Source organism: Chenopodium quinoa, unplaced genomic scaffold, assembly GCF_001683475.1.
Source record: "Chenopodium quinoa cultivar QQ74 unplaced genomic scaffold, ASM168347v1, whole genome shotgun sequence".
NCBI lineage: Eukaryota > Viridiplantae > Streptophyta > Magnoliopsida > Caryophyllales > Amaranthaceae > Chenopodium > Chenopodium quinoa.
This window is the reverse complement of record NW_018742552.1, coordinates 508,628-535,585: the sequence shown is the minus strand read 5'-3', so window position 1 is coordinate 535,585 and position 26,958 is coordinate 508,628. Positions and strand designations below refer to the sequence as shown.

The 26,958-nt window shown below is 34.7% G+C and overlaps 1 protein-coding gene across 2 annotated transcripts; it reads left to right on the top strand.

Moving 5' to 3' along the window:
- The first annotated feature begins 610 nt into the window (after nucleotides 1-610).
- LOC110720264 (dihydrolipoyllysine-residue acetyltransferase component 1 of pyruvate dehydrogenase complex, mitochondrial-like) lies at nucleotides 611-22,538 on the top strand. Of its 2 annotated transcripts, none has more exons than XM_021899268.1 (24): nucleotides 611-777; nucleotides 2,031-2,155; nucleotides 4,605-4,655; nucleotides 5,435-5,489; nucleotides 5,603-5,636; nucleotides 8,200-8,249; nucleotides 8,343-8,387; nucleotides 8,958-9,031; nucleotides 12,616-12,685; nucleotides 14,737-14,925; nucleotides 15,071-15,115; nucleotides 15,195-15,268; nucleotides 18,607-18,676; nucleotides 18,871-19,245; nucleotides 19,753-19,813; nucleotides 19,921-19,965; nucleotides 20,049-20,132; nucleotides 20,713-20,789; nucleotides 20,868-20,930; nucleotides 21,343-21,413; nucleotides 21,507-21,567; nucleotides 21,709-21,769; nucleotides 21,863-21,943; nucleotides 22,214-22,538. In XM_021899268.1, exons 2-24 carry the CDS (start codon nucleotides 2,064-2,066, stop codon nucleotides 22,270-22,272), a joined length of 1,887 nt encoding a protein of 628 aa, XP_021754960.1. In that variant the 5' UTR covers nucleotides 611-777; nucleotides 2,031-2,063; the 3' UTR covers nucleotides 22,273-22,538. The 2 variants fall into 2 exon arrangements, with proteins under 2 accessions (XP_021754960.1, XP_021754959.1); XM_021899267.1 differs by lacking the exon at nucleotides 611-777 and adding an exon at nucleotides 1,536-1,796.
- Nucleotides 22,539-26,958: the final 4,420 nt, after the last annotated feature.

Sequence of the window (26,958 nt, the reverse complement as noted above, 5' to 3'; positions counted from 1 at the left end):
ACATTGATAATTTTAATTTTTACTTAGGAATCACCTGTAAAATAAAATATTAATATCCATAATGTTGATATATCCATAAATAATAAATTATAACTATCACCTTTTAAACATCCGATCCCCCCGTTCACCTGCGGATAGCAGATGGATCGAATGCGAGTGATGGGTTTTGTGAGTGGATCAGTCGGAGCGGATGGAGTAAACAAATGTATGCGGGTGAAACTCCATCCGACTCGAATCCAATCCTTTGCCATTCCTATATGGAATCCTTGCAGGAATGCACTGTGCAAGGCTGAGACAAGCTTGCATGACTTGAAATATTCTTTTACTACGTAAACTATTAATTAATTAAAGGAAAATTTGTCAGAAAAAATCTTTTAAAAGCACCATTTTGTCAAAAAAAAACCTTTTAAAAGCTTTTTGGTTTTAAAAAACCACCACCTTTATTTTTTTTGCAAGGAGAAACCTATTTCCCTAATTGCCCTCTAATTCACTTAATTATTCTCTAACTTTTTTTTTCCTTTTGTTTTGAAAGAACGAAAGGTAGCGATATTTTTTCTTTCTTTTATTTGTTTTCTTTTCTTTTAATTACTCTTTAACCCACCTATTTATTTAATAATTAAGTTTAATTTATAAAAAAATAACTACCACCTCCCAACCAACAGCTAGCCATCCCCTCCCCCATCGAACCCGTCGCCCAGATCCCACACCCCCGACTACCTACCTCCACCGCCGGCAGACCCTCCCTTTCCTCCTTATCCCCATCGGCGACCACCACAAGTAAGCAATTTTCAATTTTTGGCTCTAATTTGCTTAAATCTATTTTAATTTGCTTCTAAATTATCCTAGTATCACGCACATATATAATCAAAGCCAAAACAAGCATAAATTGCAAGCAAGATGCACAAAATTAGAAATCCCAAAATCGATTTTTCTAGGGTTTACAGACAAATTAAAAATTGTAAAATTCAAGCATATTATAAGATAAAATCGAAGCAAAAATACATTGATTGTGTGGGAGAACTTGATTTGAAGCTTCCAAAAAGATCCTAGCAAATATTGGTAGTGTGTTTGAGAGTGTTTGAGGGAGAAATGAGAGGTAGATGTTCGAAGGGAGGGGGAGGTGGAGGGTTGCAGCAGGCCGGGGGTAAGGGGGAAAGGGGGGTCGATCGACCGTGGAGGAGGGGTTGTAGGCGGCCTGGGGGAGGAGGGCTATTGCAAGGGGAGGGGGGCTGCTGCAAGGGGAAGGGGAAGGGGAAAGGGAAAGGGAGGAGAGTGGTGGTTTTTGTCTTTTTTTTTTTTATTTTTATAAATTAATTTAATTATAAAATAGTTAAGTGAGTATTAAAAGGGTAATTAGAATAAATTATAAGTTAATTAAGTAGATTAGAGGCACTTGGTTGTCTTCAACAAAATAACTTCATATTCGGGTTTTCTTTACCAAAATATTAAAAATCGGATTTCCTTTAGACAAAAAGCTGTTAAAAGGTTTTTTTTTTGTTTTTGTTTTTTTATTTTTTTTTTTTTTTTTTGCAAAATGGTGCATCTAAAAGTTTTTGTTTACAGATTTTCCTTAATCAAATAAAACGTTCATTAATTGAGTAGGTATTATTACTGTAGAACACAATACAAGTTCCATTTTCTAAAAAAAAAAAAAAAACAATCGCAAGTCAAAGAGTTCGTCTTTCATTCTTCCTCTTTTCCTTGAGGATTTGAGAATCAATTACCAATTTTCAGAAAAAATAAGGATTTCGCAGATATTCAAAATTCTCCAGAAATTGAATTCAGTCATTCGATAGGTGAATAATCATAATCTTCTTTTTGTTTTTTCATCGCTCAACTTTATTGAATTCAGATTAATTTTGAGATCCTTGCTTTATATATTTTCTGGAATTTTCTTTAATTAAACTGTGCATTTTTATTTAAGTTTATGTAATTCACATTTTCATTGTAATAGTAATTGCATATTGATTCTGTGATTTTTTTTTTCTATAAATTCTGTTGTTTTTCTTGACGCATTTTTCATCTCTTAGAATTGGGATAAATTGAATTGGTTGACTAAGTCGATGGCGCTCTCAAGGCTTCGACATCCATTGTTATCACGCGTTCCATTGCTCAGAGTTCGTCTTTTCTCGTCTTCGATACCATCCATTTCAAGGTTCTATTTATTATCTCTCTTTGCGATTATACTATCATTTGTTGTTAGTTGACATTTAAACAAGTTTTTTATAATGCAATTTAGAAATTTGTTTAGTTGATACATAAACGCTATTTAAGTCTGAAGTTGAATTTCACCCTTTTAAATTTTTACTTAATTTTTATTTATTTATTTATTTTTTTTATATATAGAAATATAAGAATAATAAAGCTTCTTTGGGTATGAGATTATGGGTGGCTGCTATTAAGGTTCTGGGTATATTGTAAATTAATTTGCTTTTGAATTGAATGAAAAGAGATCCGAGCATGAGACTTCAGTTGCTTTAATAAATTTTAGCAGATATGAACACCTAATTGTAGCAATGTAGCGAGGAAAGCAAGAGAAATGAAGAGATGTATTTATTCATAGCCTTGATAGCTGTTGTGGCTGAAAGTAGAAAGTAGGGTGTTTTTGGGCCGTTAAAACTATTCCGTAAGCATAGACAATTGGTGTGAGGGGTTGAATTATGGGGAAGATGGAGCAATTGATATGTTAGGGGAAGATGGTTTCCCCGTGGTAGGTGGGGTGACAGGGGTCTTGGGCTAGGGAGTGGAATTGATATGTTAGGTACATAGTATAAAAAGCGAAAGGTGCAACAAGGTGATAAGGATTTCCCTTTGCCTTAAGTGTGTCTCATTAAAGTGAGGTGCTTTTAAAGGAGGGAATGTTTTGAAAAAAAATTGAATACAATTCAAGCTGCGTGTTAGTGAGCCTCACTAGAATTACCTTGCATGGACCAAATAAAAGTAAGAGCCAATTTAAATGTGCCATGTGCTTTACTGACCCAACTCTGGAAATTTACTTCGTAAGTCAATTCCGGAGTGAGAATAATTTGGGAAGATATCCCGAAATTTGGGATTATTCTTTGATAATTTATTAAGTAAGTACATTTTGGAGTAGATGATGTTAATTTTTTTTTTTTTGTAAATTCAATTCATTAATAAAAAGTTATACGACGTCTAAAAAAGATATTGAATTTAACAAATACATAATCAATTGAATCAAATCATAGGTATTCCTTCATCAAAACTAGATTGTTGAGAAGTTTTGCACGGTGGGATATTTTATGCAAATATCACAAGAATATCGGAGAGACGGTCTAGCGATTTATTATAGCCGCGAGGACAATTTTTCGGTTGATTCATCTGATTGAAATTGAAAATTTCTTTACCAATGAACCAAATTCACAATACTCCACCAATCTTAAAATATTTAACTAATCCCACTACAGGGGAACTTGCCGAAACTAACAACAAGTGTAACACACTTTGAGTTTTGATTATTTATTTTTTATTTTATTTTTTGAGAAGATTAAGTTAAGGTGGGAATTTCGCTGTCAATTTTCCTTTTTTTTAACCCTTCATCATTCTACCTCAATCTCAAGGATTAACATGTTGTAATCAATGGAAAATTTTTGGGGAAAAAAGAATTATCACATCATATTAAACATTATTCTAACAAAGCTCTCAGGCAAGATGAGATAAAATTGAGGCTGTTTTCATTAGGTCTTTGATTTGAAATTGCAACAACCATCAGCTACTCCACAATAATTAAGTACAATATGAAGTATGAAGTAGATAATTTTACGAGTCACTCTGATTTAGTCCATGATAATCTGAAGCCAATAGATGCTAATTCTTTTGTTTTCAGTGTTGTGAACTTGTGATCCATGAGTAAATGGGTGCATGTGTGCTAAGCTTCACAACTACAAGGACGTGAATCATCTGGAATTTTTAAGCTGCTGTTTGGGCACCCCTATGCTTTGGCGGTGTCACCGGTGCTTATTAACTTGGCTGTTGTTTTGGCCTGGTTGATTATCTTACATTTGGAGTGTCAGCCTTTATTAGCTTTGGTGCTAAGTTGACTGGTTTTAATTTCAGTTAGTTTAGCTGTGAGTTTGTTAGATTTAGTTTTTAATCAATAGCAATTTTTGCTTTCTTCAGGATGAGTAGGACTTAGCTTTCACGTGTGCTTAGCTTAAAAATAGGGATGTGAGCTTAATTTCGTGAGACAATTTTGTGTGAATGTTCGAATTATTTAGTGAGATCATCATCTTCTTAGCTATTTTGATAGTTGGTGACCAATGTTTTTCTATTTGAGAAAAAAATGCTAAGACTTGGATTTGAAACTCATTATTGCTGTTGCGAAATAAATGATACTCCGGGATAACAGTAATTGGGGAAAAGAACGTAGCTGACTTACGATGACCCTAGCTTTCAAATTGGCTCCTTAATTAGGATTTCATTGTATTTATAAAGTACACTTTCTGGTCTTTCCGTGTTTTTTTTTTTGTAAGAAATACAACTTGTTCCACCTCATAAAGACTTGTGTAGAACTCCAAGGAAATTTTGGAGTTAAGTTTTTTAAAGGCTCTCCTTTTATAATGCCTTTTTGATTTTGGCTACAACAGATACTATGTTCCTCGAGCTTTATCCACGGATGGAAATGGTGGTTTGCTGAGGTTTGTTTTTGTTCACTTTGTCACTGGCTTACTGCTTGAATTATCTTCTGTTGAGACTTCTATTGTCTATATATCTTATTGTTTCATGCTATCTTCTTTCACATTAAATTTAACAGGGCTTTGTGCATCGTGTCTATAATTGTAGCGCAGTTGTTTACATTACTATTTTCTGGTTTAATGCTAAATGATTCTTAATTTATCATATGAAAAGCCTCAATTCAATGCTCAACTAACCCTTAACCAGGCTATAGGTTATTTACTATCTGCCTTACCATTCTTGGAATTTCTGAAGTTTGCATATCATTTTGGTTCATACACTGATGATTGTTTTTTCTAATCTTCTTAAAACTCGATTTTGACATGCTGAACTCTTTAATTGGAGAATGCAATAAATATAGGCCCATGCTAAGGCTTTCCCTAGTGGTATTGATTGACAATTTGACATGTCTTGAACTGTGAGAAGATTTTCCTTATATTCTTTCTTTCTACTATGAAATGTTATCTGAAACCCAAAACTTGTTAATCCTTTAAGAGTCAAATATATACTTAGTGTACAAACAGTGATTGATTTGATTGTGTTCTAGTGATTTTTCACTTAGTGCCTGATGTCCTACTAGAAAAGTAGAGTGGCTCTTTGTGTCTGCTCAATATTCTGAAATGAAAAATCCCCTCTTCTACAGTTTCTAGCTTCTCTGGATGCTTTATTATTTCTTACGATACTTTATTATTTCTAGTTTAATGATTTGGTTGTGCAAATGATTTCTTTCCATGATGTTCAGGTGTACGTCAGTATCTATGGTTACTGGTTTTTTAGTAGACTTGTCTAAGATCAAGGTTAGTTTTTTAAGAATAAATTTGAAGATTGCTTGCGTTCATCATTATTAAATTCCCAACCTTTTAGTTTGGGGACTGATTTAATTTATTTTTGTTCTTGTCATACCTTGCAGTTTCAGTTTGGGGCTAGGTACATGTCATCAGCAGGTATCTTCAGCTTCCTTGTTTTCTCTGTTTGGATTATTTAGGAATTGACCTATTTATCTTTGTGTTTGTATGGATTTTTAATTGTAATATAATAAGAGGTTTAAGTAAATGATTTACATTTTGATATGAGTATTATCAATATATCTATATATGACAATCAATTTGCTGAACTTATTTTAGTTGAGCGAGCTTAATTTTGTTGACAGAAATATTGCTATCTATCTTTCATCTCCCTCACACACCACCACGAAAATTCACCCTCCACAATCCACCACCCAAATGCATACAAACTCACTATTGTTCTATCTAATTCTCTGTTGACATGTCAACAACCACTTTCTAACAAGAGAGATTATTCGGATTCTTTTTAAGGACAATAAATGACAAGGAAAATGGATTAATCACAACAGAATAAAAATATAGTGAAGAAAAAAAAAACTACCCAGGGAGAATGTTTATATGGTGCTAGTGGACTGTGTGTGATATTGATGTACACCTCCCACTCTAGAGAAAGGACCATGTGAGATATTGATGTACACCTCCCACTATTTCTCTGGATTCACCTCCCATTCCTGATTAAAGTCCCAAAATCAGGTGCCCTGAAATGGAGGGCGGGCGCTTCAGAGGGTTTGGAGTGTGCTCTCTGGGAAAGGGAGTCAGCGCCCCATGCTTTCTGCCAAAGTCCCAAAATTTGCCCTGCAGCTTGAAGTGGGCGCTCTGTGAAATCAGAGCGGGCACTTGGCACTTCAAGTCTTCTGCCTACACCATTTCATGAGCCTTTCTATAATTCCAAGTTGATGACCCTTGCTCTCAACTGCCAAGCCTTGAACCTCCAATTCATCTTCAGTGCTTTACTCTAGTTTGAGGATGGTCAATCGTGAGAGTTGACCATTCAAAAAGTTCTCCATGCCCTAGAGTCATGACACGTGGGCCACGTGGTATCTCCTTAACTTCCACCTCCACTAGGTTCAATGAACTCGCATTAGATATGATAGTCACAAGTGGATTCCATCTCAAAATATTGGAGGCTATGGAATTGAGACTAATATGATTAGTTTGGAATATGGTATGTTTCTTTTTCTAATACAACAATAAAGGACTGCACAACCAATTGAAGTTACATGGGATAAGAGTTCATTTTGAATGGTCACACCATTTGGGGAATACGTAGGTGTGATAACATTTTTGAATATAAGTTTTGACAGTGGCTAATATTCTTTGCCTGAAATTGCCACTTTATTGATTGGCCTCCTACTTAAGACTTAGCAAAAGTAGCTTGGCCTTACGCTTATTATCATTGTATTATTGACTTGATGAATACTCTACTTGTGATAGGCTGCTTTATTATAGCATTCAATACTCTCAAAAGGGGTAATCTCTCTGAGCAATGTTGTTCACTACCATGCTGACCAATATTTTCCTCACAGATTCTCTTCTTTCTTTTTGTAAATGAACTTGTGGGTTCGTGGCTGCTGCTTCGTTTTATTTATTTTTGTCACTTTAAAATTTAATTTTAAACACAGTCAATGTATATACATGTGAAATAGGAAGATTTTGAGAGCATGAGCACCATCTAAGTGCATTATGTCACTAAATATAAATTAAACATGAACTTAAAAGAATACGGAGTAAAAAGAGAAATAAAATCTACTCCATAAAATATAAGAGAAACTAGAGTTTGAATCTCAATAAAATTCTCGAGGTTACTTAGCTACGTATGCTTATTATCACTTTCAATACTTAGTTTAAAAATTTATTAAATTTATGTACTTTTTAGACTAGATTAAATTTTATGATAAGATTTATCTATAATAAATTTGAAGAAATTTCAAAATTAGCTTATTTTATTCGTCTTACATCTTAATATTTGAAATAATAAAATTAATTTGCAAATGATGTTTGGACGTTTGACCCAACTCATTCATCGCGAGAGCTTAAATCTAGTAGTCTTTATGATCTCCCAAATGACTATTAGTGAGCATGTTCTGTGTACACATTGCGCCATCAAAGTTTATGTGTTAAACTACTCCCTCCGCCCACGGTTATGTGCAACAAAGGACATATTTTCGGAATCCTAGGAAAAACTTTTAGGGGAGTGTTAATTGAGTTTTGGTGGGTTTAATTAATGAGAGAGAAAGGTAAAAATACAAAATTACCCATATGATGATATATATAAACTAAACATTTAAGTGTTGAAAAATAAGGGTATATTTGGTATTTGTAGTGTGAAACACAAATATTTGTAGTGGGTTTTAGGTAGTGGGTAATAGGTGGTGGAGGGGACCACTAACCAAAAAGTGGGTAATAGTGGGTAATTAATAGTTAAATATTACCAAAAAAGGAAAGAAAAAAAATTGTTGCAGATAATAGAAGCATCCATTTTGGGCAATTGTTGCAGATAACCGTGGGCGGAGGGAGTATATGCTAAACGTTGTGATGTTTTGAGCATTACATCATCACAATGTTGATCAATTGGGAAATTAAAATAACAAATGAAGGCATTTTTAATTCTGTACCATTGTTATTGCTTCTAATGTAGCCACTGCATTTACTTGTATTGCAGATATACCTTCACATATAGTCCTCGAAATGCCTGCTCTGTCCCCAACTATGGTATGTATTTGTCTTAATCTCTTAGGCAAAATTGTGCAATTCCCTAGTTTTTTTCGTTTAGAGGAATTATTATCAAGTAGTGGTTTGTTGCAGAATCAAGGAAACATTACAAAATGGAAGAAAGTCGAAGGAGATAAGGTAAGTAGCAAGTAAGTTTTTGTTTTTTTAGGGGGTGTTGGGGTGGGGGTGGGGGGATCTGCAATTATTATACACCATGGGATGGGAATTATGGTTCGCATCATGGATATGGATTAACATATGGCTCAAAAATTCTGAACATATAGTTCAAAAAGTACAAACTTATGTGCATAATTACTATATTCATATTTTTTGAAATGTATCTTCACTGCCGAAGTAAATAAGAACTATGTTTGGATAGAAAATAAGGAAGGAAAGGAAGGGAAGGGAAAGAGGCAAAGAAGGGAAAAGAAAGGTAGGGGGGGAGGTGAGCTCCATTTCCCTCCAAATCTCTCCAATTTTGAAGGGATTATGCTTATTAAAGAGAGATGGAAAAAGGATCACTCCCTCTCCTTCCCCTTCCTTTCCCCAATCCTTTACCCAAAAAAGAGAGTTTGTCCCCCTTCCTTTCTCTTCCCCCCCTTTTTTTTTTCTTTTTCTTTTTTTTCTTTCCATTTCCTTCTATCCAAACAAAGTGTTAATGGTAATGTTTCACGGTTTAATTCACTTACTATTAATTTCATCTGTCAGATTGCCGTGGGTGATGTTCTATGTGAGATAGAGACTGATAAAGCTACCGTGGAGTTTGAAAGCCTTGAAGAAGGGTAAATTATATCTTAGTAACTTCTATTGAGCGAATTTTATCACCAATTATATATTTGTGACTAATGACATCTTGTTTCCTTCTATGAGTTTTACACTCTTTAGGGATCATTAAGCATGGGTCTAACTTTGGGCCTATATAGGTAGTATCTCTTGCATATTGGGGCTTTGTAGTTTCAGTAACCAATATTTTTATAGGTGTGGCTAATGCCAGGGGCAGACTTATTTAAAACATATCTTGTTCTTATTGTAGTATTAGTTAAATAGTTCTTTTTTTGTCAAACAAATTTACCTTAACAACCACCACACTTCAGCCATTCCAAAATCCATTGTTAACTTGTGGTAGGCTTTGTAGTTGGACTCCTAGTAGTCCCTCATTCATATTGGTTGATTATTACTACAACGATAATTTTATAGCGACAGAGCACTTTGAGGATCTCAACTTTGGTGTTATCTCCTTTCAATCACTTATTCATACTGGTTGGAAATTACTTCAACGATAATCATTATGGAGATTGAGCACTTTGAAGATCTGAACTTCGACTCATAATTCTTCGCTTAGAAGGATAAAATTTAGGGTTTTCTATGTTTGATACATATCGTGGTTAATTGAAGAGGATCAAACCTTTTGGATAGCATCTTGGATTAAGATTTTAAGCACAAAGCAATATGGACCTAAGAACTAGCTCCATTCATATATCAAGCGCAAAGTTTGGAGTATATTATTTATATAAGATTGAAAGCCATTGAGACGATCTAAATATATATAAAGACCCACTGATTATTTAAAAAAAAAAATAAAAAATCACTGATGATGCTCTTAAGTGACGAATTTTTCCATTAGAAGGTGTGGAAGATCCCAAGGCCTAGATCAATTGTTATGTTCCTTTTGTTTGAAAGTAGGATGGATGGATCCTAAAGAATCAATTATTTTTTTCAAGCTGCTTGACCTTTCTTCATTAATCATGTGTGATACATTGGATCCACAGATGGGATCCAAACAACTTTTGTATTATTCAAAAGATTTTTTTTCAATTGACTACACTACAATTACTAGGGAATAATCAAATTATGTAAGCATTGTTCTGGGTAATCATGTGCTTTCATCATGTAGGTAAACATGGTCATGCTTATAATATCAGTTTTACTACAATTAGTTCTCTTTAGTTGATGTTGATTGTAATTTTCATGTTCGTGTTCATCTGCATTTCCACTGGTTTATGGAAGTGAAAAATTTGATTTAAATGAGCAAAGTTTTCACTATGCCTATACAGTTTCACATGAATACTCTGTGGAAAATTTCAAGCTCATCAAACCCTACACAATTCTTCGTTATTTATTTGATTTCAATCTTTACCCAGTGCCTTTATCATCCAAACTACTACTTTTGAACTTATGAATAGCTAAAAACCTATATAAGAGTGCGTGTGGTTTAGAGCTGAAGTTGAACTGGAATATCCTTAATGAGAAGGCCCCTTAATTCATAGATATTTTTACCCTAAGCTTGGCAAACGATGCTTACTGGGCTCCTTGCAAAACCCATATTTTGAAAGGCATTTGTCATAAACTCATAGAACAATTTCTAGTTGGATCTAATCATCTTGGTTAAGCACCATGATAACGAAACTTAGAGTACAAAATTAACTTTTACCTCTCCAAAACTAAGCATTTTCTTTTCCAATAAGCCAAATTTCTAAAGCAATAACATCATGATTATTGTTGTGCTTTTGCAATAGATAAGGATGGCCAATAAGGCAACAACTAATTGATAGAAGCACCTTTCTGTACTAAACACACTATAAGAAGTAGAACCAATCTCATTGCATACTAATAATGAAATTAAGTTATGTTTTTGTCGCTTTAGCCTTGTTTACTCCGAATCTAATAGTAAGGATCAAATAAAAGAAAGTCTTCATGGGTGCACTGTCCATTATTGGAGCTTCTCTTTAACCAAACTTGGAATGAGATGGGGAAACATTGAATGCGCTTCACAATTCTACGTACTTTATACCTTTGATTTTTGTTGAACTCGATAGTTGTATCAAAAGATAGCACCTCTTCAAATATAGGCCTAATTCAATATATTATTGTTGCTTCTTTGATATTACTTGCCAATGGGTGTAGTTATCCTTTGGAATCCCCGATTCGTTTTCTTGTTAGTAGAAATTGTAAGCTCCTCTCAAGCTCTTCGGTCCACAACTATATACTCATCCATTAAAGCCACCATATTTTTACTTCTAGATTTAAGGACACCCATGGTAAAAGATTTGGTTAATTTTGTGGGATTTGAATTTTGAGAAATTTCTTAAGAGAAATTCTCTGTTACTCCATCCTGAATACTCGCAACAATTTGATTTTGACACTATTTATACACTTCCTTTATACTAAATAAGTGAAACATGTCCCCTTGGCACACATTTTAAAGAGGTGATTAGAAGAGGTAAATGCACAAATTAGCTATAATTTGAACACCGGTAAGAGAGTCATGTTGTGTTATTGGTGTTCAAGTTATTTTAGGTAATTTGTCAGTTTACCTTAATCTAATATCTTGTCAAAATGTCTGTTGTAGTAACATGTTGCACTTATAAGAAAAACAGAGGAAATATTAAATTTGGCTACATTTTTATTTTTACTAATATATAATTATCAAATGTTTTTGTGTAATATTTTGTTAACTTTGGCTGCATTTTTAATTATACTAATATATAATAGTTTCAAATATTATTATGTTGTAAACTTCAGTTATTACATAATGACATATATTAAAGGTCAAACTTGTGTATTGTGACGTGTGTTAGTCAACTCGTTGCCAGTATATATAAATGGAGGAAGTAAAACTTTATGGGTATTGGAAAATTTGTAAGATTTTTGGGTTGAATTTTGGTGTGAGTTCTAAAGGCACTTATAACTAGAGCCTAAGATGAAAAAAATTATGTCGAGCTCTTGATTTTGTGTAGTGATGAGTATGGATAGATAGATAGATAGATATTGATTAAACGTTTTATTATACTATTTTGGGTGGTGCAAGAAAGAGGTTCCTCAAGTCAATGGTGTAAATGTATTCTTCTCTTTTCGAGTGCATCAACCCTTTTCTTTCTTCATTCTAACACCTTTGCTTACTTTGATCCCTACATGCACTTCTGATTTCCAGTTGAATTACTTACATTATTACTCTTCACCCGGATGGAATAGTCAACAAATATCTTGCTGCTACTTTCTATATTGCACTCGTCTCTTCAGAAGGTCATTCTACTGAAAGAAGGCCTCTCTCTTCCACCCATGGAAGCAAAGAGATTTTCTGGTGCCTTGCTTTGTGGTTAAAGAAATATATCTGTGATATGAACTATCATGGCTATCTTATTACTTTGGTGTTGATAACTTGCTGATGCATATGCACATAGTTTGTACTCAAAATATTGGAACTAGGCCTTTAGTGCCCTTAAATATGGCTATTTGTTGTTGCTGTAAACTATGTATTGTGCAGTTGTTTCATTATAATTTAAGGCATTTTCATGTAAGTTTGTATTTTTTTCTAGACTCAATTGTAAACTTTTGTGATTGATGTCTAAGCTGAAACCTTTTGTAGGTATCTAGCAAAGATTCTGGTACCTGAAGGTTCAAATGATATACCTGTAGGACAAGCAATTGCAATAACGGTAAACTACTATTATTTACGAATTTCTTGTTCTGTTGAAGCTAGTAGAGATGGTTTTGACGTTGCATTATGTAATTAAGATATCCTGAACTCATCTGTGATTAACTGATAACACTTGAGAGCATGCAGCTTAACTCTTCAATTATTTTTCAAGAAATAATGACTTTTACGAAGGCTAAATTGTGAATAAGAGTTTTCTTACGTGTCAAACACAATATTATGGACTGCGTATATGTATAATTAAGTGTAATAATCGATTTCATGATGTACTTGATATGATTTTAGTAAACAAGTATGTGATGTAAACTAAATTGAATTGGTCTCCATGTTTCCTTATCTTGCTAATTTTGGTTATAGTTTTTTTTGTTTAAATGTAGAGGACCACAATGTAGTAAAAAAGCAGTTCCAATAGGAAGCTTCAAACTATATGTGTGTGTTCTGGCACAAAACGTTTAACTTTACCCATTCAAGTAAATTTTTGAAGTACACTAAAAAATAATAAGTGCAAGTAGGTCGGAGGTGCTCAATAATATGAGAGTTTGAACATTGCTGATTTAGAGTTCTGGGATTCTCAGTTGTGCAGCTTGTGCTAAGTTTTTGTATTTTTTGTGGATCCATCCAATGTAATTTCTTGCAATTTTTTTGATGAATTTCTAAAAAGAAATTACACCTCTGTATTCTACTTTCATTTTGATATGGAAGGTAATTCTATAAAGAGAGCATAATCATTAGTTTGCATTGTTGTAACACCAAGTCATCAAAAATCAACATTACCCAATCCTACTAAAGAGGCTTGGGCAGGTTGGGGTAGTCAAGTGTATGGAGCCATGCCCTTGAAGTTTCATGACACCACAAATTAAAAGTTTCAACAATTATAATTTCTCAATAAATTAGAAGTTTAGACAATCTTGGGCCATTTTTGCTTTGACATGCTATAAACTAATGTCATATAATATCCAATATTTCACCTTTATTTTCCAGCTCTCCCACCTTACGTAAATTTGAATGCCTTGAACAACTTGTAGGTCATGGGGCCTTCTTAGGCTATCATCCTAAACTGTGTTGTATGATTTTAAGTATTCAGAGACATACACATTCATTTTTGTATAGTAGGGTACTAGGTTTTTTCATTACTTGCGAGAAAACCTATTAGGTGTTTAAAGAGAATATTGAGTATGTCTCTCTAATGTTCTCTAACACCTGCCAATTAGATATAAGATTATAGACGCAAAAAGAAGCCAGAAAATGGGGCTTTTGGAGATGTGTCGTTATGGGGTTATTGTTAGTAATTCAGTTGAAAGGAATACATGCATTGTGGTGCTGTTCTTTGGGATATATCCTGCATTAGGTTCTTTTCTTTGGGGTTATTTGGTCTGCCCTTATCCTGGCTAGCATACAACAGACATAAAATTAACAGCAGGGCCAGCAACTACCCAGAATTATTCTTGTTGAGGTAGGGCTTGGAGGTGTCTTGAAACCTCTTGATTTACATCTTTTTTTCTTTCATTGGACAGATGTGCGCAGCTTTCCCTGTGTAGTCAAAGGCTTATTGATTCAATAAGTCCATTTTCCCATTGAAAAACATTTGTTTATCTGTAACAAAGCATTATGTAAATGTTGCTAGCAAGTTCATAAAATATGTTTAGACATCAAATTGGATAACAGTAAGAGTAATAGTAATTGTATTTTATGTGTGAGCAAGGTCATGTCAATTACAGGATGAATGATCATGAATTATTCATAAAAAAGTTTACATGACTCAATAATTCCCTGTACTTGTATTATCGTCGATCGAATGCAATTTTTGCTCAAGCTAGAGATCGCTTAGATTCCATTGGTAATGCAGATTTGTAATAATCATATCATACATCAATCAGTAATCTATAAAAGAGAGATTCAACTTCTCAAAGAATAACAGTAGTAGGAATTACAAAATATTGAAAGAGTTGTGAGACATGTCTATAACACCTGAAGGTTGAACTTATAGATTATATTCTGCATGCATATTTGATCATCGTAACATTTATAAAAGGCACATTCTACTCTTTGAAGGTCGAGGACCCTGATGATATAACAAAAGTTCCTGCTATTAGTGGTGGGTCAGAAGTTAAAGAGGCAAATGCAGCTCCACGAGATGTTGCATCTCAAGATAAAGAGTTGAGAACCAGTGCTGTTAAGATTGACACCTCAGAGCTCCCTGCTCACGCTGTTCTTGATATGCCAGCACTATCGCCAACAATGGTAAGAATTTATGATACAGATTAGGGCTACTACCTTCATGTCTGTCTTTTTTAAAATAATTTTTTATTCAGTGCTAGCTTTCTTGCCTATCTTGTATCTATTTCTGACTTTTGGCTGTTTGGTATTTGTTATATTTCTGTGTTAGAACCAAGGAAACATTGCAAAATGGATTAAGAAAGAAGGAGACAAGGTCAGTTTTTGTAGACCATAGTTTTGAGCCAACTCTGCTATTGACTTATCTCTCTTAATTAGTTGAAATGAATTTGCAGATAGAAGTCGGTGATATTCTATGTGAAATAGAAACAGACAAAGCTACTCTTGAGTATGAAAGTCTTGAAGAGGGGTAATTATTTAATTTTAACTCTGAAAATAGCTATCCACTTTGTGCACCCATATTTTAGCTAGTATGTTATGTTCCAGTGTTAATATTAATCCATTAACAGTAATTGAGTCATGTTAATGACATTGGATTCAGTGATTTAGTCAATGGTATTGGATAAAATATTGTTGATAAAACATGGCTTGTATACCGAAGTGAAGCTGGAAGCTTGATATTAGAATTTCTTTGTATTTCTTATGATTGTAGTGTTTCTTTAACTTGGGATTCATTACAAAACAGCTAGTAGATAGATGCGAGCAAGGAAAAAGTTTAGGTTCTATTTTCTAGACATATGGCTAAAGCATTGTGTTTCTATAGGCTTGATGTTCGAATTGCAAAGAAAAATGTTTCACCACCATTGTAAAGCAAGCCCCCAAATTGAGAATAAAGAACTGGGGTTTATGTCTAAAGGCATCGACAACAAACTTGATGGTGCTCTCTAATTTACTTTGAAAGAAAGATGAACTTGCCAGTGAAATACTTAGATTTCATTTAACATAGAACACCGTGTACAAATTACTAAGCAAGCTAGAAATGGCTATTTATAGCTTACTGTTTCAGCTACATTATCCTTGGCATCTTCCGTTCCTTTTTCTTTTGAAACGTGTAGATACATTACCCTCTTCCGAAGGAATTTATCTCGTGAATCAACTCAACACATAGGCTACCGATTGAAAAATTACAAAATTTCTAGATTCATGTGTTTCCCTGGAAATGTGTGATGTACAAAATCCTCTGTTATTTTTAATTGCGATGTTCCAACTTTTACATTTTTTACACATCAGGTTTTGTTTATGTATAATGATTTATTCTTGAGTAAAGATAGTCATGTAGGATCTTGATAAATTCGTTATTTTACGTACTTCTATAATTCTATTAGTTACTTGTTAGTAATTAAAGTTATTAGTGGTTGAAGTAATACAATGGCAAGCGTGAATATAGAACATTGCTGTTAGAAAACCAATGTAGGGAGTACTAAAATATTGCAGGCAACCAGCTCAACGCAAAAGATAAAAACAACCTTGTACAACCATCAATATTGGATCTTCCATGAAGTTTATGTTTATCCAGTGACTAATTTAACTCTTTCATATTATCAATGTGGGGCTGGTTTGTGTTTGTTGTGAGTTTTCATCTGTCAAGCGATTTGAGAACTATAAAATTTGTTATCAGAAGTAGTAGCATCTAGTTTATTTGTTGTCAGTACAAGTTTAAGACGATGAGAAAATATATGCTCATTATGCAACTTGTGTCTTAAATTTTTGTTGCTTTTGAACTTGCATGTTCCTGAATCTCTTATGTCTAATGTGTATCATTGTAATGTATTGTGTGCTACTTTAGTCTTTCTTTTCTTTTTTTTTTCCAAAATTTTGAAAGGAATTTTTTTATTAACACCTAGAAAAAACCTAAATTGTCTTTTACCATCCAAACAGATAAAATTGTTATTTTACCTCAAAAAATAAAGTTTGATTTTGCCACCACTTAATAGATTCCATCCATAAATCCGTTAGTGGGGCTCATCCCCTTCTATTTCCTCTTTCATCTTCACGATTCTCTAACTCTCCTCAACCTTCACCTCCATTCATACTATTACTTTAACCTCTGAATTTACTCCATTTAATATAAAACATCTTATTTTTCAATGTCTTTCTCTTAGTTCTGATCTGTCATGCTTCATTTCACAAGAGAAATATATGGTTATGGTTAGATCCATATCCCCCTTACTTCCCTTAACCTCCATATTCCTTTTAATTCTCCATTTCGCCTTCATTTATTCAATTCTCCTCTTTCATTCCTTTCCCTCTTTAACTCTTCAACAAATTTAACCTATTCTTCTTCAACATCTTGTCAAAATTTAACATTATTAAAACCAAATACCAGCACAAATTCTTCCCTGTTTTTTTTTAATTCTCTGTCTAATAATCAAGAGAGAAAGAAGATTTTTATCTAGGTATGTCAAATCTGGGTTTTTTTTTTTTTTTTTTTTTTTTTTTTTTTTTTTTGCTTGAATTAAAATAGAGACATTCAAATAGAGAGAAAATGAGGTTTGTTTAAGAAGTAGTTATAGGATAATAGCTCATTGACAATTGAATTAGTGTGTACATATGCTTGATTGGATCAAATTGCTTAACATCAAGAAATCCCCAATTTTATTGAACATGAACCCTAATTTTGTTTTTGAAAATTTGGTGGTTAATAAATTAATAAAAAGCATGCTTGGTGTTTGAATTCTTCAGCAAAATAAACATCCTCAATCAATTTCAGTGTGCTAACTTGCATGTTTGCTTATTTATTGTTAAATAAAAGAGGAAAAAAAAAAAAACTCTGGTTTGAAACTGCATTGTTATTTCTAGAAAAACCTAACAAAGAAAAGGAGCGAAATTGATTTTAGTATATGAATTGAGGTGAAAGAAGTGAAAGAGGTAATAAAATATGTGAAAATGAAGCTGGAATGAGAGTAAAACATTAAATGTTGAGGCCCACTAACGGATTCATGGACAAAATATGTTAAAAGACAATTTGGTTTTTATTTTTTGTTTGTGTGTGTGTGTGGGGGGGGGGGAGTCTGAAAATCCTTATGTAAGGAAATTTTATTTGAATTGCTTCTTGCAAGCCTGCTGGGAATTAGCTCGATCATTTCATATCTCCCCTCTACACAAAAGCCTTAAAGCCTTTCTATGTATAGCTCTGTTTTTGGGCTTGTAAATGTCATGTCAGACAGTATTACTTCTTTTCGAGCAGCCAAAAGGCTCTTTATAGACGGTGGTCCTTCTTGTAACATGTTAGCACAAACCTTTACCCCAATTTTACGTGACATCTTTACTGAGAATCTCGCCTCAATACGTATTTTCTACTAGCCATGAACTGAAGAGGCTGTTTGTTGCTGAGAATTATTTCCTGTGTTAAATTGGATTCACATTTATGGTCACTGCAATACTTGAAATACTGTATTTGTACCTTGTCTCTGCTTGCCCTTTTTATCACCATGGTATAAACTTGCACCTGTGTTATTATTGTTTTCTGAGACCATTTATTCTAAAGGAAGGCCTGTTTGGATATTGTGTAACCATTTATTGTTTCCTCTTATCTGTCACCATATTAAATGTCCTGTTGAAGCAAAGTTATGATCAACCTGGGATCTTGTGACTAACTGGAGCCTTAACTCAAACAATTGGTCTAACGCCAGACTTAATATGTGCTATTCACTTACTTTTTTAATTATAATTTCCTGAAGGATGCTGAAATGCCTAGAAATTGCAGTATTTTTTGTGACTTATGTGGTTGTTCCTGCACTGATGCAGGTATCTTGCAGTAATTTTGGCACCTGATGGTTCAAAAGATGTCATTGTGGGTCAACCAATTGCAGTAACTGTATGTTATTCAAGTGCATATCTAGAAATTATCTCTCTTTTTGTGGGGGTGGGAAGCAGAGCTAGGGGTTTATATTCAAAGTTCTTTTTACTAGCCCCACCTTGATTGTTACCTTTGCTCTGGTTTTATATATACATTGGTTAGTATTATTTATCAACTTGTGACTTTATGTTAGATCACATTTCCATTGCTAGGTGGAGGCCTCAGAGGATATTGAAACCGTAAAGGCATCATACAGCTCTCGCCCTGTAGCAAAAGAAGAGAAGTCAGTAGCTCTACCACAGAAAAATGAACATAAAAAGCAGAAAAGCATCATTAACAGAATTAGTCCGTCTGCAAAGCTGCTGATTTCGGAGTTTGGTCTTGATGTATCATTGCTTAATCCATCAGGGCCTCGTGGTACTTTGTTAAAGGGAGATGTTTTAGCTGCAATACAGTCAGGGAAGGGGTCATCTACTACTGCTGCACCAAAGGAGCAACCTCCATCACCGTCAATTCTGCAAAGTAAACCTTCTAGTGCACCGGAGTCCGCTTTATATGAAGATTTTTCAAATAGCCAAATTCGGAAGGTGGTCACCTTATCCAATTTATGGACAACTGTCTAAATTTAATGTTTTCATATGGAGAAAGTTTAAATTTGCCACCATATTCTCTTGACAGCCTTAGATTATGCTACTTCTGGCCTCAGCAAGGGCATAGTTAAAGGTTGAACTACTTGGTTTGTGAAGTGTACAGCCTGATATGTCTAATGTGAGATTGTTGATTTGTCGGCACTTTGTTTTTCTATTTTCTATACCATGTAGATATGTGTACTATTTTATTTCATATTTGCTCTGCAATGTGTATGCATATCTGATGCATTTCATGGCTATAATAATATAACATGTTATAGTTCAGGTTTTAGTAATCTACTAATTTGATATAGGAGGAAAAGTTCATCATCTTAATGTCCAAGTCATATTATTTTGTTATCAATATTTATGTCATGCTCGTTTCCAAATTTTACTCTCTTCGCAGTAGGAGATTTTTCATTGATTCTAAGTAGTTCTTGCCTTCTTGGTATATATCATTTACAGGTTATTGCAAGACGTTTGTTGGAATCAAAACAAAGTACACCACATCTTTACCTATCTACAGGTTTGAATTTTTCAAAATTTCTTTCTTTATTTTCATGCCCCTACTCTTTTTTTTTCCTCAACCTTTTATTTTATTTTTTTATGTGATGATTATTATTGTCTTGGCAGATGTTATACTAGATCCTCTGATGTCATTCAGGAAGGAGCTTATAGGTATTGGGCCTCCTTATGTGGTACTTTTCTTGCATCATTACATTTAATTTTGTAGCTTACTAACGCCTTTTTTGTGTATTCAGAAAAGCATAATGTCAAGGTATCAGTAAATGACATTGTCATCAAAGCTGTTGCTATAGCTTTGCGCAATGTGCCAGATGCGAATGGTAAATATTTTTGTTAGTTATTGTATTACTGATCAGTTTATATAACCATTTTTCTAATGCAGTATTGAATTTGTTCTGATTTGGTATGGAAAAACTTATTGAAGTTGTCAATCAATAACTATATACTAAAAGATACACCAGCAATGACACGTGTCATCTCCTGGTGTATCCTTAGTTTAGTTTTTTTAATTTTTTGCTAAATAAAATTACATTAAAGAAACAAATCTTATACAAAAATAATTTCATAATTTGATACAATATAATTAGTTAAAATAATAAAAAAGATTTGATATATCTTTAACATAAATATTTATGTAGCTATATAAAAAAAAACAATCTTAACATAATTTTGATAATTTTCTACATCATTTTATATGTAACATATCTTTTGTAATCCTTTATTTTGATCAAAATTTGTCAATTATATTATTTAGATTTTATTTTATTTATAAAAATAACTAATTATAATGATAGCTTAATTAATGGTCATTGAAAATTTTCGTGCATGGCACGAGAACTAACCTAGTGCTGTATATTTGGTGGTTTTGTATGATTCCAAACTGATGTAGACTTCTTGTAGGCTTTTGGGATGCTGAGAAGGGTGAAACTATCATCAATGATTCTGTTGATATATCAATTGCAGTGGCTACTGAGAAGGTCTCTTTTGTTGGTTCAATTATTTTCTTTAAAGCTCTATGCACCATCTTTCCTAAACATGATTTTCCTTGATTGCAGGGACTGATGACTCCTATCATAAGGAATGCTGACCAGAAGACCATATCTGCGATTTCGTCAGAGGTAAGGTATCAGCAAAGGCTGATGCTCTTTGTTTAGCTTGTTAATTTATGAATATCAGATTACATGTACTGAAAAACAGAATCCAAATATCCGATATCCATGTTATGTCAATGGGTAAATATTTAGTTATGGGATGACTAACCCAAATGGCTACTATAGAAAATCCAATATGCATAAAATGTCAATGTGTATATTTGACATATCGGCGACTAAGCCAAATGGTAACTATAAAAGGAAATTTAATTTATATAAATTTAGGGCTGACTAACCCAAATGGTATCTACAAACCTTTTACTACAAAACGAAATCTAATGTGCATAATATGCATATACTTTTTGTTATTAGTTTTTGAACAAATATTATCTATTACCAAACTAATACGTGAATATCCTAAAACAAATGCTCATGGCAGGTTAAAGAATTGGCTGAAAAGGCTAGGGCCGGAAAGCTGAAGCCCAATGAGTTTCAAGGTGGAACATTCAGGTTTGTGTTTCACACAAGTTTTTAATTCAACATACTTAAAGTTGAATTTTCAGAGCTGAAATCACTCCAACCTTTCTTGTAATGCTATTGCAGCATCTCAAATCTAGGAATGTTCCCAGTGGACAACTTCTGCGCAATTATCAACCCTCCGCAGGTAAGTGGAAAACAGTTTGAATAAAAATTGATCTAGTAACCTATGCTTTTACTGTTGAATGATTACATTAGGCATGTAAATAGTCACTATTTCTTACTAGTAGTTAACTTTAATTTACCTTGTTTTGTCTCGTTTTTGTAGGCTGGGATTCTTGCAGTTGGGCGAGGGAACAAGGTTGTTGAACCTGTGGTTGGAAGTAATGGTGTGTTATCTCTTCTATTTTTTTTAATCATTTTTTTTATCAATAATTGTTTCTTCTGCCGCGAATTTCATCATAATTTTACTCAATATTCAGGAATTGAAGAACCTGCTGTTGTTACAAAAATGAACTTGACACTATCTGCTGATCATCGTGTTTTTGATGGAAAAGTTGGAGGTGAGTGAACTCAGTCAATTCACAATGTCCAGTCTCATATGCTTATTTTTGTTATCCTTAAGTTATCTTAGTATATGGGACCATGTACATACTATAATCTTTCATTTGGTGAATGTATAAAAAATAATAATAGTGAAGGTTTTAGCTAATATTGTGATTGTATAGCGCACTTAGAAATTCTCAATGTATTGTGTGGAGTAACTAAAATGTGCGCTCTTGTATATGTTGTGCTTCACTAATTTTGTCACCTTTTGCTTGTATTCCTTTCAGGGGAATTCCTCACAGCTTTACAAGCAAACTTTGGTGATATGAGAAGGTTGCTTTTGTAATTAGAGATACCCTCTAATACCAAATTCTCCCAAATACAAATAACACAGAAGATGTGATTATTGTTAATTTTATCAACGAGATCTAATTGACAGGAAGGTCCAACTCACAATTTTGGTTTGATTTTTTTTTTTTTTTTTTTTTTTTTTTTGTCATGGAAATCCTTCATTGAGGTTGTATTAAATTTATCAGGGATCAATGTACACAACAGCTTGGAACATTTTGTTTCGATACATCATTAATTCAATAAATTAGCATCTTTTTCAAAGGCGAAATATGTATTTGTGTGATTTTTTTTACGTGCATCAGTGCATACTTTACTAGTTTGTAAATCAAGAACATAGCATAGTTCAATGCACCATATTCTTAAGGGTTGTAGTCCTTTGGCTTGTATCTATTGTTGCACTCAACTTCGAAAGTCTGCTGGTCACCCGCCTACTCTTGGCAATTTAATTTGTGAATCGCTAAACATCGCCAGCAAATTACCATATAAAGCCCACAAATATGACTTGGTGTGACAATTATGCCCATTTTCTAAAATTGAACAAATCTCGATTTAAAAAATGTGGAGCCGTACTGGCTCGCCGGGGGAGACCGGAGGGCAGGCCGGAGATGCGGGGGACGCCGGAGGTACGTCGTTGTCGACGGAAAACGAGGTAAGTCACCGTTAAAATTCACGGTTTACCGTAGGAGTGGCTCCGGCGCCTAGGATGGACGCCCTAACCGTAGCATGGACGTCCAAGCCAGACGCCAGAACCACCACACCGGCGTCCAGCCCAGACGCCCAAACCACCAGACTGGCGTCCTGGCCAGGCGCCACTCCACTGGCTGAGGCGGCCCTGCCAGGCGCCAGTCCAGTGGCTGTGGCGGCCCTGGCAGACGCCACCTATTTTTTTTTTTCTTTTTTTTTTCTTTTTTGATTTTGTTGTTGTTTTTAATTTTTTTTTTAAAAAAAAAATCGAAAATGATTTTTTTAAAAAATTCGAAATGGGTTTTTTAAAAATTAATTTTGAAAATTCGAAATAGGTTTTTTTAAAATTAAGTTTGAAAATTCGAAATGGTATTTTTTTTAAATTAGTTTTAAAATTCGAATTGGGTTTTTTTAAAAATTAAGTTTGATTGTTGAGAAAGGTTTTTTTTTTAAAATTAAGTTTGACAATTCGAAATTGTATTAAAAAAAAATTGGAAAAGGTTTTTTTTTTTTTTTTTTTATTTATTTCAAATTGAAAATTCAAAACGGTGTTTTTTTAAATTATGTTTAATTATTTAATGTGTTTATGTATGTAGTGAGTAGATTTGTGTTAATGTATACCAAAATATTTAATTGCTTATGTGACTTTTATAAATGATTGTGTTTAAAATTTGTATGTGTATGTGTATGAATAATATTATACATAATTATGTTTTTTTTTTGTGTTAATTCTGTGTAAATATAGAAATTAAATGTATTATCCGTTAAATGTATTTATTATAATATGTAATTGATGCAGGATTATGGTGGAGACGGAAATGATTACAGTGGGATATTTGGACATGATGGTCCATTCGAAGAAGCTCAACAAGCGATTGATTGGGCAAAACAGGTTGCAATTGCAGCTGGATTTTGCTTGGTAGTAGTAACTCATAAATCTCAACGGGATGGTAGAATGGATCGCATTTTGAGATGTGACCGTTATCGCAAAAGAGAAGAAAGAGATTTTCGTACAGCCACTCGGTTTGATACAAAACGGAAAGGTTGTGGGTGTGAGTTCAGAGTAAAGGTTCGACAACTACGGAGTCATGACGGTTGGGAAGTGATTGGTTACTCTAAATGGGGGTATCACAACCATGAGATGATAGTATATGAAGAGGGTCATCGACAACTGAGCGGCTTAAGTCCTGCTGCGAAACTAGTTGTGAAAGAAATGAGTGATGCTCAAGTCAAGCCTGCAAAAATATTAGCATCTGTGTTAGAGAAATTTCCAGAAGACCATCCAAACCGAAGACGTAGTCATGATATCTGGCCATTGCACGACGTAGTCCCTCGACGATGCAGGTCGGACCGCCTTCATCGGGCATGCCGGGGGAGGAGGGACAACTTGGACAAATCCAAGCTGACGAAGACAACGCTGGGGCATGTACGCCTCGACGATCTCACGATACTGAATGAGTCCCGTGTACAGGGTCCTGGGTACCCTAACACTAGGGTTCGGGCCGAAAGACATCCAGTTCACCTGCACATAGTTTTAAAATTTAATAACATGAATATAATATGTGCATATTATATTAAAATGTAGAAACAATTTATAAACGTTACCTCTAAGGGGGAAAGCCTGTCCAGCAATAACCGTATCGATCGGAGGCGGTCAACGGACTTCTTCTCCGAGCGCGGACTCCACGCACAAGCACGCGGCATCCCCTCATCAATAGGAACCGGGTCACGATTTGGTCGCAATGCATGAAAGTACTCGTATATCCAGGTCTGCAATAAAGTCAGACACCCAGTGATACCTGCCGCGTCAGCCCGACTCGCAAATCCTAGTTGGCGATACAAATACGCCAACGTAGCCGATCCCCAAGAAAACTGGCCTACACTATCGGGGTCACACGCCTCTACTATGTCGCGTAGCTTGAGCTTGTTTCCGCCGCTCTTATCCGGAAACAAGGTACATCCGAGGAGTAGAAAAACATAAGCAGCCAGCGGTGCGTCGTGCGTCCTACGTGCATTGGGGTACAAACACCGCTGCAACACGGATGCGATCTTCACACCGCCGTGTTCCCAAACACCAAGCGCCTCGGTGTATAGTGCAGCCCTGTCCACCGCTAACATCTCCGCCAGCAAATCTGCCTGATCCGCATCAGCCACAGCACAAAGTCGTTTACCCTCAACACGAATCCCCAGAATGGCCTCGACGTCATGTAACATGATCGTCATCTCACCGAACGGAAGGTGGAAAGAGTTTGTATCCGGCTGCCATCGCTCAACGAAAGCTGTGATCAGCGTACTGTCAATCTTATCGTGCATGGTGGCAGGAACGTGATTCACCCCAGTGCCCTCCAGTCGCTCGAACATCTCGCTCTCCGCCGGCCAAGCCTCAACCCATGTACGCAAAAAGCTACAAGTCTTTTCCCGGGTATGATATTTCAACAACCCCGTAACTGAAGGCCTCCCTGGTCCTCCCAAATACGGGTAGCTATGTGTCCTAGAAAGTTAGGAATCACACTCCCGTCAACAGGCCCACCGGGCACCTCACTCCTAACAACCCAAGAATCATTAACGGCCCTTGACCGTTTCCTGCTTGCCCCAGATACAGTGGACGCAGATGATGTGCCAGATCTACTAACAAACCTACCACCCCTACCCTTACGCACCTCCACCATATGTGTCTCGTACATGTCATCAACCCTCTGACTGAATGGACCGTAATCATCATACGGTCCACTCACGTCGTCCACATCCTCATCCTCATATGCGCCCTCCTCCTGCTCCTCCTCCTGGTCACCCTCCTCGGCATCATCATCGTCATCGTCATCCTCATCCCAACGGTGGATCCGTTCTCTACGAGCCGAGGCCAAAATACCACGGGATCTAACATGTCTATGCCCCGACCTCTCTACTGAATAACTTCTACTAAGAAGCTCTACATTCTTCCCCGCACCATGACGACCCAGTGAATTCTACAAAAAAATTTAAAAATATATAAACATACAAAAGTTTTTTAGAAAAATAAATAACTACCTACAGATACAAAATACCAACACTTCCAACATATCATCATGTTTATAAACATAAAATTAATAAAGATTATAAAAAATCAAAGACATATTAACTAAATAGGACACAAAACAAAAATTTCAAATTATTTCAACTAATAAAACATAGAAAAATATTATACGACATACACAAATACACACATAATACCCTAATATATTAAAAAATTTATGATTTCCAAAAAAAATAAAAATTATTTCAAATAATTAAACATAAAAAATAAAAAACAAATATATTACACATACACAAATACACACATAATACCCTAATGTATTACACATTTTAAATAAAAAAAAAACAATTACACATTAACACAAACAATTTCCACATACTACATCAATTAAGGCATAAAAAATGTTTATACATCAAACATAAAAAAAATAAAACATAAACACAAAAAAAAAATCTGATTTTATAAAAATAAAATATACACGATTTATAAAAAAACACATAAAGTTGATAAATATTTAAAAATAAATAAAACACATTAACAAAAAAAATTAGACATAAAACAAAATTATTTTAAATAAAACTAAATTTCTAATTTTGCAAAATAAAAAAATAAAAAAAAAAATCAGAAAAAACGAAAACAAAAAAAACAAAAATCAGAAAAACAAAAAAACAAAAAAAAACAAAAACAAAAACAAAAAAAAACAAAAAAACAAAAAAAAAGGGGCGGGCGCCTGGCCAGGACGCCCACCCACTGGCGGTGGCGCCAGCTCCGGCAGCCGTAGCCAGTGGGCAGGCGCCTGAACTGGACGCCCACCCATTGGCACAGGCGCCAGATCTGGACGCCACAGCCAATGGGCTGGCTTCTGGTTTGGACGCCTGCTCCGGTGGCTGGGCTTCCAAGCCAGACGCCACCCCACCGGCTTTGGCTACCGGACCTGACGCCCCACCACGCGCCACCGTCTTCCTTTTTTTAAAAAAAAAAAAT